The sequence below is a fragment of the Callospermophilus lateralis genome, chromosome X, assembly GCF_048772815.1.
Source record: "Callospermophilus lateralis isolate mCalLat2 chromosome X, mCalLat2.hap1, whole genome shotgun sequence".
Taxonomy (NCBI): Eukaryota; Metazoa; Chordata; class Mammalia; order Rodentia; family Sciuridae; genus Callospermophilus; species Callospermophilus lateralis.
Genome location: NC_135325.1, coordinates 106,056,708 through 106,071,758, shown reverse-complemented (window position 1 = coordinate 106,071,758; position 15,051 = coordinate 106,056,708). Strand labels below are relative to the sequence as shown.

At 38.7% G+C, this 15,051-nt stretch overlaps 1 protein-coding gene across 8 annotated transcripts in view; it reads left to right on the top strand.

Moving 5' to 3' along the window:
• Positions 1 to 10,534, top strand: part of Enox2 (ecto-NOX disulfide-thiol exchanger 2) — a 316,931-nt gene extending 306,397 nt beyond the window's left edge. For all 8 annotated transcript variants that reach the window (XM_077106346.1, XM_077106348.1, XM_077106345.1 and 5 more), the window contains 3 exons: positions 2,782 to 2,890; positions 6,625 to 6,710; positions 9,012 to 10,534. In XM_077106346.1, coding sequence (XP_076962461.1) covers positions 2,782 to 2,890; positions 6,625 to 6,710; positions 9,012 to 9,143 — 327 coding nt within the window. In that variant the 3' untranslated portion in view covers positions 9,144 to 10,534. The remainder of the gene's footprint in view (positions 1 to 2,781; positions 2,891 to 6,624; positions 6,711 to 9,011) is intronic.
• Positions 10,535 to 15,051: the final 4,517 nt, after the last annotated feature.

The window sequence follows — 15,051 nt, the reverse complement described above, 5'->3', positions numbered from 1 at the left end:
ACAGTTTCCTAAAGCTGGATAATAGCATCATGGGAGGCAAAATAAGACTTTATCAAGTGAGAGCCTGCAAGCGGTGGTAAGAATCACTACTGAGGACATCTGGATGGATTAGCGCATCACTATCATGAGTCAGGTGCCCACTTTATTCAAAGTATATAAAGTCTATTGATAGGTGTGTCCTTGTTATCCCTCTCCAATGTCCTCTGTGCTTGAATATTCAGCTGAAGTTATCTGAAAAAGAAGGGTCATTGACCCAAATTTGCCTGATAGATTGTCTCAGAATGAAGAGAATGACTAGGAGCTGGACCAAGAATCCAAAACCAACAATGATATAATTCCTCAAGAGCTCCTGCTATTTATCTTCTCTGCTTAGCTCAGGAAGATGCAATGCATACAGGCCCCTGGTGTGCTTACCAGCACAGTGATGTCCCCCAGAGTGCCATCAGGAACTGGCAATCTTGGTATAGTTGAAGCAAATGATTGAAAGTGTTTTCTTCTGGAGGCCATTTGCAATATGCTTTTAATTCTTCCACATCATAAAACCAACTCACTTTCCAGTTTTGTGAGTGCAATTAAAGAAATGAGCACAATCCCAGAGAAATTCATTTATCAAGCATTTAATTGAAAAGTGCCAAAGCTGTTCTACTTATCAGGACTTTCCTCATACTATCAGAGATTCTAAATTGTCCCAGAGCTGCTACATAGCTTGATTTTGCTTTCTGCTTGAACTGGAGTGTGTATCTAGGTAGATAGAACCAAGTTTAAACTAATGACATTATGCTTAGAATCACTCCTGAGGATTGACATTTTGAGTATAAGCAGCTTTCTGCTTTGCAAAGAATGTCATTTTAAAACACAATAGGTCAGATGGCATAGAAGAAACTTGCTGGATTGTGCCAAGAATAAGTGTTTCCCCCTCAGAAACTGAATATACCAATGAAGTGGCAGCTAAAGAGGACATGGAAAGAGATCCAAGTGATAATCAAAAAACAGTGAGTCAGAATATGTTTTTCCTGTTATTTTAAGCAAAAGCTTCTTTTAAATAAATTCATGACAGTTCATTATAAACTGATCTTCTCTGGGAAGCTGATTTGTGGCCAAATATTTCAACCTGACACAATTAGGTTATGCAGCAAAGTACCATCACATTAGACTGCAAAAGTAATTTCAGGTTGAAAGGAAAGCAATAAGTTTTGGTGAGGTGGGATCTTTTTTGTTGTTTTTGTTTGGATTTCTTGACAGTAAGCCACAGTGTGAGTCATTGTCAGTGTTTTGCGATATAACAATGAGACTTATGTCTATAGAATTAGCACTTTGAATCTGCTGATAAAATTCAAGGTAATAAGCATTTCCTTCAATATACCTTTAATTGTTTTAAACACCAGCTATAATAAATTGAAATTGGGCTTCAGTAAGGCCATGGTTCTATTCAAAATGGCTAAAACTTCTCAGGAAATCTCAATATCTTAAATCAACCTCCATTCATTAAATTCTTACACTTAAGAAATGGCTTACTGGATCACTTAATGTTTTAAAGGGGTTAGAAATAGATGTGAAGCCTATGGCTTAAAAGTGAACCAGGGGTGTAAATCAAACTTGGCATAATTGTTACTGCCTGGATTGGATTCTGAAGGCCAAAGATTGAATGGGGCATCAAGAAAGAGTTCTCCTCTGACTGTGGCCAGGAAGCCTGTAAATCCACAAAACAACATGTCTTGCAACATAGACCATTCATTTCATTCAGAGACAGCATCCAGGAAGCTTTGAAGACATCTTTAAAGAAAACAGAGGGCTTGTTCCTGCTGAGGGCTTGTGGAAGGGAGGAAGTGACAAAGCATCTGAGTCGGCCATCATTTGCCCCCCCAAGGAGCAGTTCCCCAGCATTTTCTTTTACAACAGTTAAAGACTGAAGCAGTGACCCTGAAACAATTTCTTTTATTCCTTCTACTCAAGTCTCTTCCTTCACATATGTACTACAGAAAAGTTGTTCTCAGTACCCAAGGAAAGAAAGATCCATGAACAGTCTGAAGCCATGGATTTCAACTAAAGTGTATCTCATATAGCCTACCTACTACACTCAGAGACAGAACAATTTTTCAACAAAGAAGATCACTGACTGTATTTTTGGTTATTGCTATTTCTTACTGTCAAGTTAGGAATATTCTAGATGATAATGTCTTTATCACAGAGAAGAGAAGGAATCACTAGTCAATAGATAGAGGCTCTCATTTTTAGCTCAAAAGCCAACAGTTGATTTCCTGTGTATGAATTGTCTACATTACAAAAATCTCCATTCAAGGATGGAATGTACCATTTTCTTTTTTTAAAAAAGTGCTCCTCTTGACAATGAATGAAATGCTAGCTCTACTACTTCCTAGCAATGTGATCTTGGCCAGTTTACCTAATTTATTCCAGACTTACTTTCTTCATTTGTACAGTGGAGATAATACATATCTAATAGTACCTGGCATCTAGTTAGTACACAATAAATATTGAATCTCATTCCCCAGATTACTTATGTAGAATCAAGAATATTGAAAGCAAGAAAAAAGCTGAAGATAATTATTCATTTTTTCTGTGTTTGAAGCCATGTGAAGATGTTTTGCATTATCTCTGATGCTTTTATAATTCATACTGTTTTCCCTCCCATTCTATCATCCAAATTGACCAATATTGCTTTTATGGACCTGTCTTAAGATTTTTATGTGTTGAGTAATTAATTGAAACCAACTGCATTGCCAAAGACAGTCAACTTACCCAGGAATCACATTATTCCCACAGGAAAGCTGTGCTTCTAGACTGTGTGCATCAAGCCAGGAAAGTGACTACCCTCTTGAGAAGACCATGAATAGCAGTCCTGTCAAATCTGAACGGGAAGCACTGCTAGTGGGTAAGGAAACTAACACACACGTACAATCCATAGAATCCAGTGGAGGTGGGGTGGGGTTTACCTACGATTAATAAGGCAAGCATTTATGACAATGCAAGAACCCAGAGTCCTTGAGACAGTAGAGTAAGAACTAGTACAGATTTCCATAAAAATTATAATAGCGGCTCCCAACCCTCTTCAAGCTCTTTGTAGCACAGCCATGTCAAATGTGTCAATATGAGCATTATGCTAAGAGGGGGTCAGCTGGAGAAGCACTTTGTAGATTTTTTAAATCTTTATGCAAGGACAGCTAAGCCCTCTCATATCCACTCAGGGGGCTAGTGCAGATGCTGCTCGGCAAACAGCTTTGCCAGATGAGCCTCTGGAGCAAGTGTCTGCCTCTCAAGTTTTCCAGGCATAGGCTGGGACATTTTTCTTATGACACTTCTGACTCCAACTGAGAAGGTGTTTTTATACTTCCTGACAGCAAATATGTGATACCTAATCCAACAGTACTTATCCAACCCTCCAACACCAACTGGGTGTCCTCTAATTCAATTCAGTTCAACTCTATTCAATTATGACACCAACTAGCTAAAGTTACCACCAAGTTAAGGACTCAGTCCCACAGATCAGCCCTGACTTTAGATACCAGTCTCCAGTATTGGGTCCCTGAAAGTGTTCGATTTTCTTTACTGTTACAAATGCCTGAGACAACCAACTTAAAAAGAAGTGTTTATTTTGGTTCACTGTTTTGGAAATTTCAGATCATGATTAGTTGGCTTCATTGATTTTGAACCTGATATGAGGCAGTACATCATGGCAACAGTATGTGGCAAACTCTTCACCTCATGGGCAGGATATGAAAAAGAGAGAAAGTAAGGGGTTAGGGTACCAATATTCCCTTCAAGGACATGCCCCAGTAACTGGAAGACCTCCCACCAGGCCCCACCTCTTCAAGTTTCTACCACCTGCCAGTAGTGCCATGGGCTGGGAACTAAGCTTGTAACAAAAACAGGAGCAGCCAAACCTAAGAGATACATATGGCAAGGTACTAGGAGAGAGTATATGGAACTCCTGTACCCTTTCTAGGCATTCCACCCTCCCAACATCTTGTGGTCACTAACTGGGAAGCTTTCTGAACTCTATATTGAGGTGTCTATGGTGGATTCATTGTGTAGGCATGATGGGGAGCCTGGTGGGAGGGGAGGTCCTGAAAGTTCCAACCCTCTAATCATGCTTTGGTCTTACTGGCAACCAACCTGACTTTGAAGCTATTGAAAGGACCCCAGCCACCTGTCATTCATTAGCATACAAAAAGACACTCTGTTTGTCCAGAAATTCCAAAAAGGGCTGGGGATGTGACTCAGTGGTTAAGTGCCTCTGGGTTTAATGCCTGGTACCAAAAAAAAAGAAGAAGAAGAAGTAGTAAGTTGTGATTATTAAATATGATAATTAGCCTGAGTCACTTAGCACAGGACTTGGCCCATAGTAAGCCCTCAGTAAATGGAAACCATTTTACACTTACAGTATATTCACAAATGCTCATTGACTTTTCATTTGGAGAACAGTATCATATTGAGGTTCTAAAATATTCAATCATTTAAGAAGAGATAGTTAATCCCAGCTGTCCTCTAAGAAGCTGGGTCAAACAGTAGCCCCACCCCAGTCTCGAAAAATCTTCCACACTGATTGGCATCTTCATATTTTTAAGATATATCTACCTCCTTTGGTAATAAATATTATACTCAGACTCAGCACTTTGATATATTAATAAAGATGCATAGGGGGATCTGGTGTTGAATCTTCAAAAAAGTGACAACTTTTAATATTTTTCAACTCAAAATTTTTAACACATTGGCATGGAAACAGGGAGACCCCAGAGAAGTGCTGGGGTAGAAGGAAGCCTAGAAAAACTATTCTTAAAAGTAAGTGTTTCTTGTTCTGTTTTTTTTTTTTTTTTTTTTTTTTCAAAAACATAGTCTTGGGCTGACAGAGAGAAAGAAGAATCTATTTTTTAAATTATTTCATGGGACATGGACTCACAAAAATTGCTTAGTGTTTTTAAACCTACAGAGTTATTTCTTGACATTTGAGAGTTTTTCCTGGCCATGACATCTAGAATTTCCTGGAACATGGACTGTCTTCTTCAAAATTTAAGTTTCTCAGCTAAATCAGTATTTGGAAATTCAATTCACCTAGTCATTTAAGAATAAAGTAATGTTAGTAATATCATCTGTTTTGAACAAATTTTGAGCCCCACCATCAGTTTTTCCCAGAGTCCTACAGCCCACCCCTTTGTCATCTAATATTTGGGCAGTTTTCACAAAGAACTGACTGAACTTTAAGCTACAGTTTAAACTGGTGCTATTCCTTATCAGTCTCTTAAAGGAACATAAAAATTGTAGTTTATAAACCAAATCAAATTTCACTTTTATTTCCTGGCAATTTGTAGCAAACCCAATTTTAGGTCTTGTTTATGTGCCAAAGATTTTATGAAAGGAGGTGAATTCAAAATAATTTAAGGAAGAAATAGTATGCTTTTGAACTTTTTTTTCCCCACTTTTTGCCAGATAGAGATTAGAATGATTAATCTGAAAGCCAGAACAATCAAGGCACTTGACAGCTGCCGGTCACTCCAGAGTTAGAGTACAAATCACTTGCATTCCTTTAAACTGCTATAAGAATTCTGCTGCATGGCCAGGTGCAGTGGCACAGGCCTGTAATCCCAGCAACTCAGGAGGCTGAGGCAGGAGGATCACAAGTTCAAAGCCAGCCTCAGCAGCTTAGCAAGGCCCCAAGCAATTTAGCATGATCCTGTCTAAAAATAAAAAAGAAAAGAATTCTGCTCGTGAAGAGATATGGAGCTCTGTGCAGAAAATGCTCATGACCACTTAAGTCACCCACAAAGGAAATGTTTGGATTTACAGAGCGACTTGCAAAATAAAACCCAAATACAATCAGCAGATTCTCTTGTAAGAAGCACTAGGTTAATCAGGCAAAATACATGATGTGTATGATTGCCACAATAGCAAGACATTACTTACACCTAAGAGACCAAAGTCTAATTTAAAGACCATGTAAAGGAACTGCAAAAACATAGCTCAATCTATCTAAATCTTTGTAAAATTCTAGAATTCAAATAGTCCTTAGCCATCACAGATGATGGAAGTGATTCTTCATATGCTAGCTTTTCTACATGTGATTCAGTATAGTAACAGGCAGTGTGTGTAGTAATTAAGAATGACTGTCTGAATTCAAATGCCAGCTCTCTCACTTAACAACCATGTGATCTTGAGCAAGTTGCATAAACTTTCTGTGGCCTCAATGTCCTCATCTGTGAAGTGGGGGTGGCATCACCTACCTCATGGGGTTATTATAAAGATTAAATGAGGCTGGGTACAGTGGCACACACCTGTAATCCCAGTGACTCAGGAGGCTGAGGTAGGAGGATTGCAAGTTCAAAGCCAGCCTCAGCAACTTAGTGAAGCCCTAAGCAATTTAGCAAGACCCTGTCTCAAAATAAAAATAAAAAGGACTGGGGATGTGCTCAGGGCCTTGACACTCCTGGGTTCAATCTCTGGTACCAAAAAATATATATATTAAATGAGTGAAATATATGTAAATTTAGGATTAGAGCTCAGCATACTGATGTTGTATATATGTACATGTTATTGTATATAAGAGTTTTCTATCACATGGAATCTTAAGGAATACTGTACTCAGGTGTAACCTCTGGGGTATTGTCTCTATAGGGATTATCTCCACATTCCTTCATGTTCACCCATTTGGAGCAAGCATTGAATACATCTGTTCCTACTTGCATCGTCTTGATAATAAGGTATGTGGGGGCCTGAAAGGGAGGTGCCAGGCGATGTAGGGTTCTCTGTGAACAGGTGACCTTACTTTCCTCAAGCATAAATAGACCATTACTTACTGCTATAAACTTTTTTGACACTTTCTGTCTCACAGTAATTCAGTATAGAGCTTCCTCCTTAGAGCAGAATGACCATCTATCTGTCCCAGTTTGCCTAGGACTAAGGTGGGTTGTTCCTGGGACTTGAGACTTTTCAGTTCTAAATCCACAGAAGTCTCAAGCAGACTTGAATGAGTTTGCTATACTACTTCCAAGATACATCTTAGAAGAATTTTTCTTCCTTCTCTTAATTTACATATAAGCTGCAAATTAATCAGAAAATTAGCCATTATCAGCTTTCTTACCCATCCAACTTTTGTTCCATTCCTTTGGCCTTTAGCAAATGTTAACTTTCAAATTTGGAAGTCTTATTCAAATTCCCCCTCCCACCATCACCACTGTCCTTACCTACTGTGAAACGATCAAGGCAAGGACCAAAAGAAAAAAAAAAGATGGAACCATGAGCCAAATATTTGCTCACATCAGGTCTTAGGGGCCATTTCCTTCCCTTGATGATATCATTCTGAGGAGCTCACAGAGCATCTCGAGCAAGAGGAAAAGCTAATTTTCTAGGAAGTCGGGGATACCCCTTAGAGGCAAGAGGGGATTCTTTACTACTAAAAATAAAAAAGCTATTGATACATTTTTTTTTTCAGAAGCAGTGTTCAGTTAAACCTGCTCCTGGCTTTTACTCGCTATTTCATAGGATCCAGGCCTCCTGGGAAGTGACATTTGAATGCAGATTCCTGACACTCTGATGTCCAAAATGTCAAGCCATTTAAGCATATGTCCTCTTAAGAAAGACATGGACCCATTTGGGAATCTTATTGTTCTAATCATATTGTAACTGTGGTGATATATATTCCGTGATGGCATTTGTTTTAGTTTTAGCTAGCACTCCCCTCTCATTTCCCTCTTGATGCTATTCTACAATTAAATAGTCCATTGGGTAGTGAAGGGGAGCATGGGATGGGATTACCAAAGCCAAGTAGTCAGTTGTAATGATAGGAAATAGAACTGCATATCAGTAAAAAATAATTATCTGGTTCTTTTTTAAACTCACAAAATAATACATAACATTTTCTTAAAAGGAGAAGCAGAATAGCAGTAGAGCAGAGGGAAAGTTACCTACAATCCCACCCCTCAAAGATTAATAGATTGTTTTGTTTTGTTTTGTTTTGTTTTGCCGTGCTAGGGAACAAACCCAGATCTTTGTGCATGCTAGGCAGGTGTTGTACCACTGAGCTAGATCCCCAGCCCTTCAAGGGTTAACAGTCTGGCATATATTTCTGACCCTTTTCCATTTTAAATGCTATACCTATATGATATGTATCTATCAATAAATATTATCTATTTATGTTTCTCAAAATGGGATTCTACTCTCTATGATACCCTGCAATGTTCTTCTTTCACTTAACTAGATCCAGTCTACTCCTGGCACTGGGAAGAAGGCATGACTTCACTCCTAGCCTGGACATAGATCCTCATTAGTAGCTTCCTGCCAGTGTAGTGTCAAGGACCTCCCAATGAGAGCCTACAGTGATGACAGGAGAATTGGAGGGTTCCCTCCCTCCAGCTCCAGTTATGGTAGATACTACAAGTATCTCTTGGTGCTCTTCAGCCAAGCCCTGGTGCCCAGGCTCACAGCTAAGAAGGTGGCTATTAATGCAAAGATGATGACCTAAAACAAGCCTGAAGGAGTCAAAACTTAGTTTTTGTGTTGATGAGTATGTGTGTGTGTGTGTACACATACACATGTGTGTTAAGTGGGGAGAGAGAAAATATGAAGAGTTAAGAACACAAGGCATTCCCCATTCCTGTTACTTTTCCTTAATGAGCTAATGCATGAGTGAAGAATTCTGCTCTGGTGGCAGCCATTTCTGCTTCCCTTCTCTTCCAAAGACTTGGGCTGCACGTAGTGTCACCAGCACAGAGCAGCCATCATTCAGCTGACTACATACCCAAACCTTTCCACGCAACTTACACCAGCTCTCTTCAATAGCAAGTTCAGTGGACTGTCTCTGGTGGTCACAGCAGAGGAACACTGCTGCCTAAAAGCCTCTCTACCAACATGCACAAATGTACAAGGAGGGAGAGGAAGTTAACCCTCCCACCCCAATATATACATGCACACCCACATTCTAAAATAGGCCACAGTGGGGGGAAAAAAACATACTGGGAGTGTGAAATTGGTTTTTATTAGAGAATATCCTCTCTGTCCCACAGATCTGCACCAGTGATGTGGAATGTCTCATGAGTAGACTCCAGCATACCTTCAAGCAGGAAATGACAGGAGTTGGAGCCAGCCTGGAAAAGAGATGGAAATTCTGTGGCTTTGAAGGCTTGAAACTGACCTGAATTTCTGTCGAACAACTTGGGATCCTGAAAACAAATGTGTGTTGGACAAGCTTAGAAAAGTGATTTGTATTTTTGATGGTTTTCAAGTGGAAGTTACTTTAAATTTGTCAGTTCATTTCTGGAATATCTTTTGAGTTAAAATAAGGATCCTAGAAACAGCACCTCGAGCTACAGGCCCTAAAAAGAAATTGCCTCAAACCTCAAGTGCTGTAACTTCCTTCCCCTTCTGGCAATTAGTTGTCTTCTCTTATTAATTGTATTGAAAAAGTCCTGAGGCTAAAGAGTATTTGGTGTGTTTTCCGTGTCTGTACTACTGTTGTAGACCTTGGCATTTTTTTAAGCACTATTAACTGAAATGTTTTGATGATTTGTATGTAATTTGTGTTTCCAGACTTCTCTTCACATTGATGTTGCTACTGGTAAAAGGAATGAAAAAAGCACTAGATACTCTGTGTAACTGCCTTTGTCTTTCCAAGCCCCAGTAGACACATCAGAGTCTTCTAGAGGGTGCCTGACCAGGGTCACCTTTGAAATGACAAAGCATGTTTTGTGGCTTTTTGCAGAATTACTATGAACCAAAAGTTGACAGATGTTCCAAAGTTATTTTCTCTAATAGATAAAAGGTCTTATTTCAGAATTTAAAAATAATTCTAGATGTATTCACAGAAAGCAAGTATCCAGTTTGATTAGCATGTGTTCATGCTATTAACAATCACTTGTAAATAGTCTACTTTCAAAGGAGGGCATGTTTAGTTTTCTATGAATTGAGACGCGCTCACACGCGGGCATGCGCACACATGCAACCAGAAGGGATTTATTTTAATATTCTTTGCCCTCTGGCCTTCTTGCAGTCTGTTGGTCCCTTTTCTTCTGCTGTCAGTGTGTTGAACTACAAACTGTGTACTGCTGTAAATACTATATTTACTTCATGCTGAACGTTTGTAAAGAGTTGATATGAGTATTAATAGTGATGAACTAATAAATAATGGGCCAGGCTGTATGAGGCTTCCTGCAAATGTGTCAGCTCCACATGGAGTGCTGATTGCCAGGGACATGTCTAGGCCTGTGGTGCTCATCAGCAGATTGCAATGGTGGAATGTAGGTGGACCATCCAGGAAGTTTTGTTTGGCAGAAAAGGAAAGTAAAGGAAGGGGCTTGAGGTTAATGTTCTGAGACAGACATGGTCATTTATTTATTTCCTCTTGTGGTGATAGTGATATTGGTGCTTAGGATAACACAAGCATGCCCTCCCTTGAGCTCCACTGAAGGTAAAAGAATGCACTGAATAAGCAAAGCCAATGCCGAGTATTTCACGAAAATCCTTTGTAAATGAGTTGCCAGTAGTGTTCAAAGTTGTATTTTTAAAAGATAAATATTCTGTTTTTTATACATCTTCTGTGTTCTGTTTTGAATGACCTGCTTTCTAAGCGATCCTTTAGTAGATCTCAGTTTCTCCTGTTCAGTTGCCAGGATGTTGGAAGAAGATGCTAAACCTGCTTGACAACTAGAAATAGCATTCCCCCAGCAGCCCATTCATGCTGAAAGTTGGCTTCCAGCTCAAGCACCCCACGGTGGCCCCAGCAGGCAGCTAGGGTTATTTTTACGCTAGTTTCTTCACTGAAGCATCTCTGTCATCAAAGTTGCGGAAGGCTTTGATTCATCAGCTCAGGGCATCTAGAATGACTTATTTTAATGATATAAATGAAATCATAGGAAAATTCCCACTTATCAGTTCTTTCTTATTTAAATAAGTCAAGCAAAATTATTAAACTGTAAGGCAACAGCTTTCATGCCTGAACACCTCGCTCTCCTTCACTTATATTGCAAACTGTAGTTTCTGTTACACCTGCCAGTCTCGGCCAGGTGTATTCCTTTCAGCCTGATTCAATGTGCTAATTGGGATGGTTTATTTTCTGCATCAACTTAGCCATTTGCTCCATTCCACACCAGTGTACGTGGTGGTGTGAAGGTGTTTTTCAGAGATGATGAACATTTAAACCAGTAGATTTTGAGTAAATCATCTTTTAATCAATCAAAGGCCTTAAGAGAAAAGACTGAGTCCCCCTCAGGAAGGAATTCTACCTCCAGGCTATCATCAGACTCAAAACTACAACATCAAGTCCTGCCAGAATTCACAGCCTGGTAGACAGCCCTACAAATCTCAAACTTGCAAGCACCCACAATTGCATGAACCAGTTCCGTGTGTGTGTGTGTGTGTGTGTGTGTTATTCATCCCATCAGTTCCGTTTCTCTGGAGAACCCTAATATACTAGAGTTGTTACAATATTTAAGAGTAAAGTGTATTTGCATTATATTGCATAATTGCAGCACGTACCATCACTCATAATCCTTTCCATTCACCATACAGAACTATTAATGAAGTTATTTTTCTTAAAAATTATCAGTGCTATTTATTGTTCTGTTGTTCCTCCATAATTTTTAAATATTGCACTTTTGTTATTTTTGTGAAAGAGTAGTTAAGAGTTTTTCCAGATAATAATGAACAGAAGCTTTCTTTTATTTTTAAAATGTTTATTTCATCTCTCTTCCTAGTCCCATGATACCTCTAGTTCTGATTTTTTAATATTACCAAGTTGCTTTTTAAATACCTTCAATATGAATGAAAAAAAGTTATTTTTCAGAGAAAATTAGACACATTTGTATATTCAAATTTATATAGAGACTTTAAAAAAAAACTCAGTCCCCAAAATGTTTTGTTTTCATATACACAGAATAAATGGTACTATTTGAAAAGACCATGTACATGTGCAAGAACGTTTGGCTCACTCAATAGAACTTTGTGAGCCCTTGAGATTTTTCAGCTGCCTAGAATGAGCCATCAGATAGACCCAGCTTCATTTATTACCCAAACTGCTACCATCTGCTGAGTACCTAGTATATAGTTATGCTGTCCAAAGTCACCTCCTGTCCTTGTGTCTTTGCACAAGTTACTTGGACACAATGGGAGCTTCAGTTTTCTTATAGACAAAATTAAGGATAACTAGTGCCTACCTCATAGAGTTGTAGTAAAAATTCAACAAGATGGTGTCTGCAAATTTCCCCTGGTGCATGGTGAGTTCTCAACAAGGAAGCATAATTATGATTATGATTCATCCAAAGTTCATGACCTCTACCCACAGTTTTTAAACACCTAGGAGTGTGGGGCTGCATCATGTCACTAGTCCTCAACAAAGGAAATTCAGCTGTTCAAATGTATTCCAAATATTTCCTCTGTCCCAGACACTCTGCCAGGCACTAGGGAATACAAAAATAATATGGATGGCCCTTGCCTTCCAGAAGATAGGAGGATAGCCAACCCCAGTGACTAAGGAGGCTGAGGAAGGAAGGTGGCACGTTCAAGGACAGCCTCAGCAACTTAACAAGACCCTTCCTGAAAATTTAAAAAAAGGACTCAGGCTGTAACTCAGTGATAGAGCACCCTTAGGTTCAATCCCTAATACTGCAAAAAAGGAGGGTAGCTTTTAACACATCCAACCTAAGTCCTTTACCCTTTAACCAAAGTCACACAAACTCAGTGCAAAAATATTCAGTGTTGAACAGCCATGAATTGAGTGAATAAGGTGGTAATGATGTCTTGTTCTTGAGACCTGAACTGTTAATCTCTGTGCCCTAACACTGCCCCCAGAGTTTAAGTTCCATGAGTTCATGGTCGACATTTGTCCTATTCACTGCCACATTCTCAGTCTGGTGCATTGTGGGTGCTCATTAAATGTTGGTAAATGAGTGCTTATATAGCATTCTTAACTATAGTACTTAAGTATATATTATAATAATAGAAGTATTAATACTAAAGTACTAAATAATAAAAAAACTATTAATAATAAAACTTAACATGAGTATCAAGTACCACAAACCAGGACATAGATGATAGATGAGTGATGCATAAAGATAGATATTTATTCATTCATTTTTACTGCAATGTGAAAAGTAGTTTAGTGTTAGCCTCTATTTTATCTGGGACTTGGAAATGTAAAGTAACTTACTTAGGTTTTTAAGAGGCACGGATGAGATTTGAATCTTGCAATTGCAAGCTCAAAATGTTCTACTGCTCTGGTGATTTATTTAACCTTCATATCAACCTAATTGGTAAACCCCACATGTTCATTCAAGTGCCATTATAGAGTACCTGATAGGTGCAATTCATGGATCTAGAAATTCAAAGGCAAACAAAATAGCAGGCTGATGGGAAGCCTGCTAAACAACAGTCATGTCCCAGGTGCTATTGGAGGGATACAAATATTAGGAAGCTTGAGAGATGGATAAGAGGAGAAAACAAGCTCAGAAAGGTTAAATTTCTTTCCCAAGGTGCACAGCAAGTATGTGTCAAAGACCAGAAATTGAATCCAAGTTGGTCTGGCTTTAGTTTGTGTCATTTCTATTATACCATGGTGCCCCAGATCACTTTCTAACACTTTCACTTCTCTAAGCCTTTTTTCTTCATGTATGTTAAGGAAATCCATGTATATTATGCCCAAAGAGTCATTTATGAGTTTTTGTTCAGTGCCCAGTACTATGCCTGGAAAAGTGCTCAATAAATAGTTATAATTTATATTCAAGTAATAGTCATATCAACAATGCATCAATGACTGCAGAGCTCCCTTTACAGTACGGGAAACTCCCACGGGGCCATATATAACTTAAAAGAAAAATGAGGGACTGCGGTTGTGGCTCAGTGGTACAGTGCTTGCCTCGCACATGTGAGGCCCTAGGTTCAATCCTCAGCACCACATAAAAATAAACAAAGGTTAAAAAAAGAAGAAGAATGAGACCAGTTAGCTCAAAAAACTTTGGGTACCAATGCTTATCAGAGGTAGATAATGCTGGCCCAAGCCTTACACAGGTAAGAAACTTCCTTCAGCTGTCTTCTTATATAATTTCAGTATCCTTCTAGTTCTTCCCCCTCTCATCACAGGACAGACCACACCCCATTAAGAAGAAGGCCAAAGGGACCTTCCGTCTCTCATATCCCTAGATCCATAACATCTTCTCAGCCTTTCCATTTGAAAATAAACTTTGAAATGTTCAGCTTGCCTACATTTCCTATCTGGAAGGAAGATCTCAAAGGTATGCTGAGACAATTAATTACTGGGGCAACAGAAGGAAAGAAAAGGAATTGATTACATATAGGTATGAGCACTCCAGGTTATAGAGCCTTATGGAGATGATTTCAGATCTTGGGTGGAAAACAGTATGCAGGACATATTAAGGAGTGTTCTGCTCAACTACTTTTGCTCCAAGTGTGTTTGAATATTAAAGTGCCCTAAAATTAATCATCCCCTGCACACCAGGCCTCTGAAACCTTAACTCATTAATATTCCTCAATAATTACATTATATGATACTTTAAGATTTTCAAAGCAACCAATGCACACACATTATGTCATTCAATCTTCACAACCTCCTGTGAGCTAAAAGGGGCAGATGGATCCCTCAGCATTATTGCAGCTAAGAAAAATTAGTCTTGAAAGGATGAAGAGCCATATCCTAGTTTCCATTGCTAAGTGGATGGTGAACCTAGGGTAAGAATGCAGGATTCCTGAGTCCTCCCAATCTCCAGCCCACTTCAGGACAAGCCCCTGTGTACTATGGCTGAGAGAATAAAGAGTAGGGCTTCTTAACAATATTTGGTGCCTGGACCCCTTATCACAGTAATATTTTTAAGTGCACTAAGTAAAAGACAAAGAATTACAAAGGAAATCAACTATATTAAAATAACACACTTATCAAAATTTTTAAATGGGATTAATTTTATTAAATACACTAATATTTATAAATTACTTAGAAAAGTGCCCATCACATGGTAAGCTCTACATAAAGGTTTATTTTTAAAAATATTTTAAACAATGAAATCTATAAATGAACAAAATACTGATTCTGTGCACATTTTG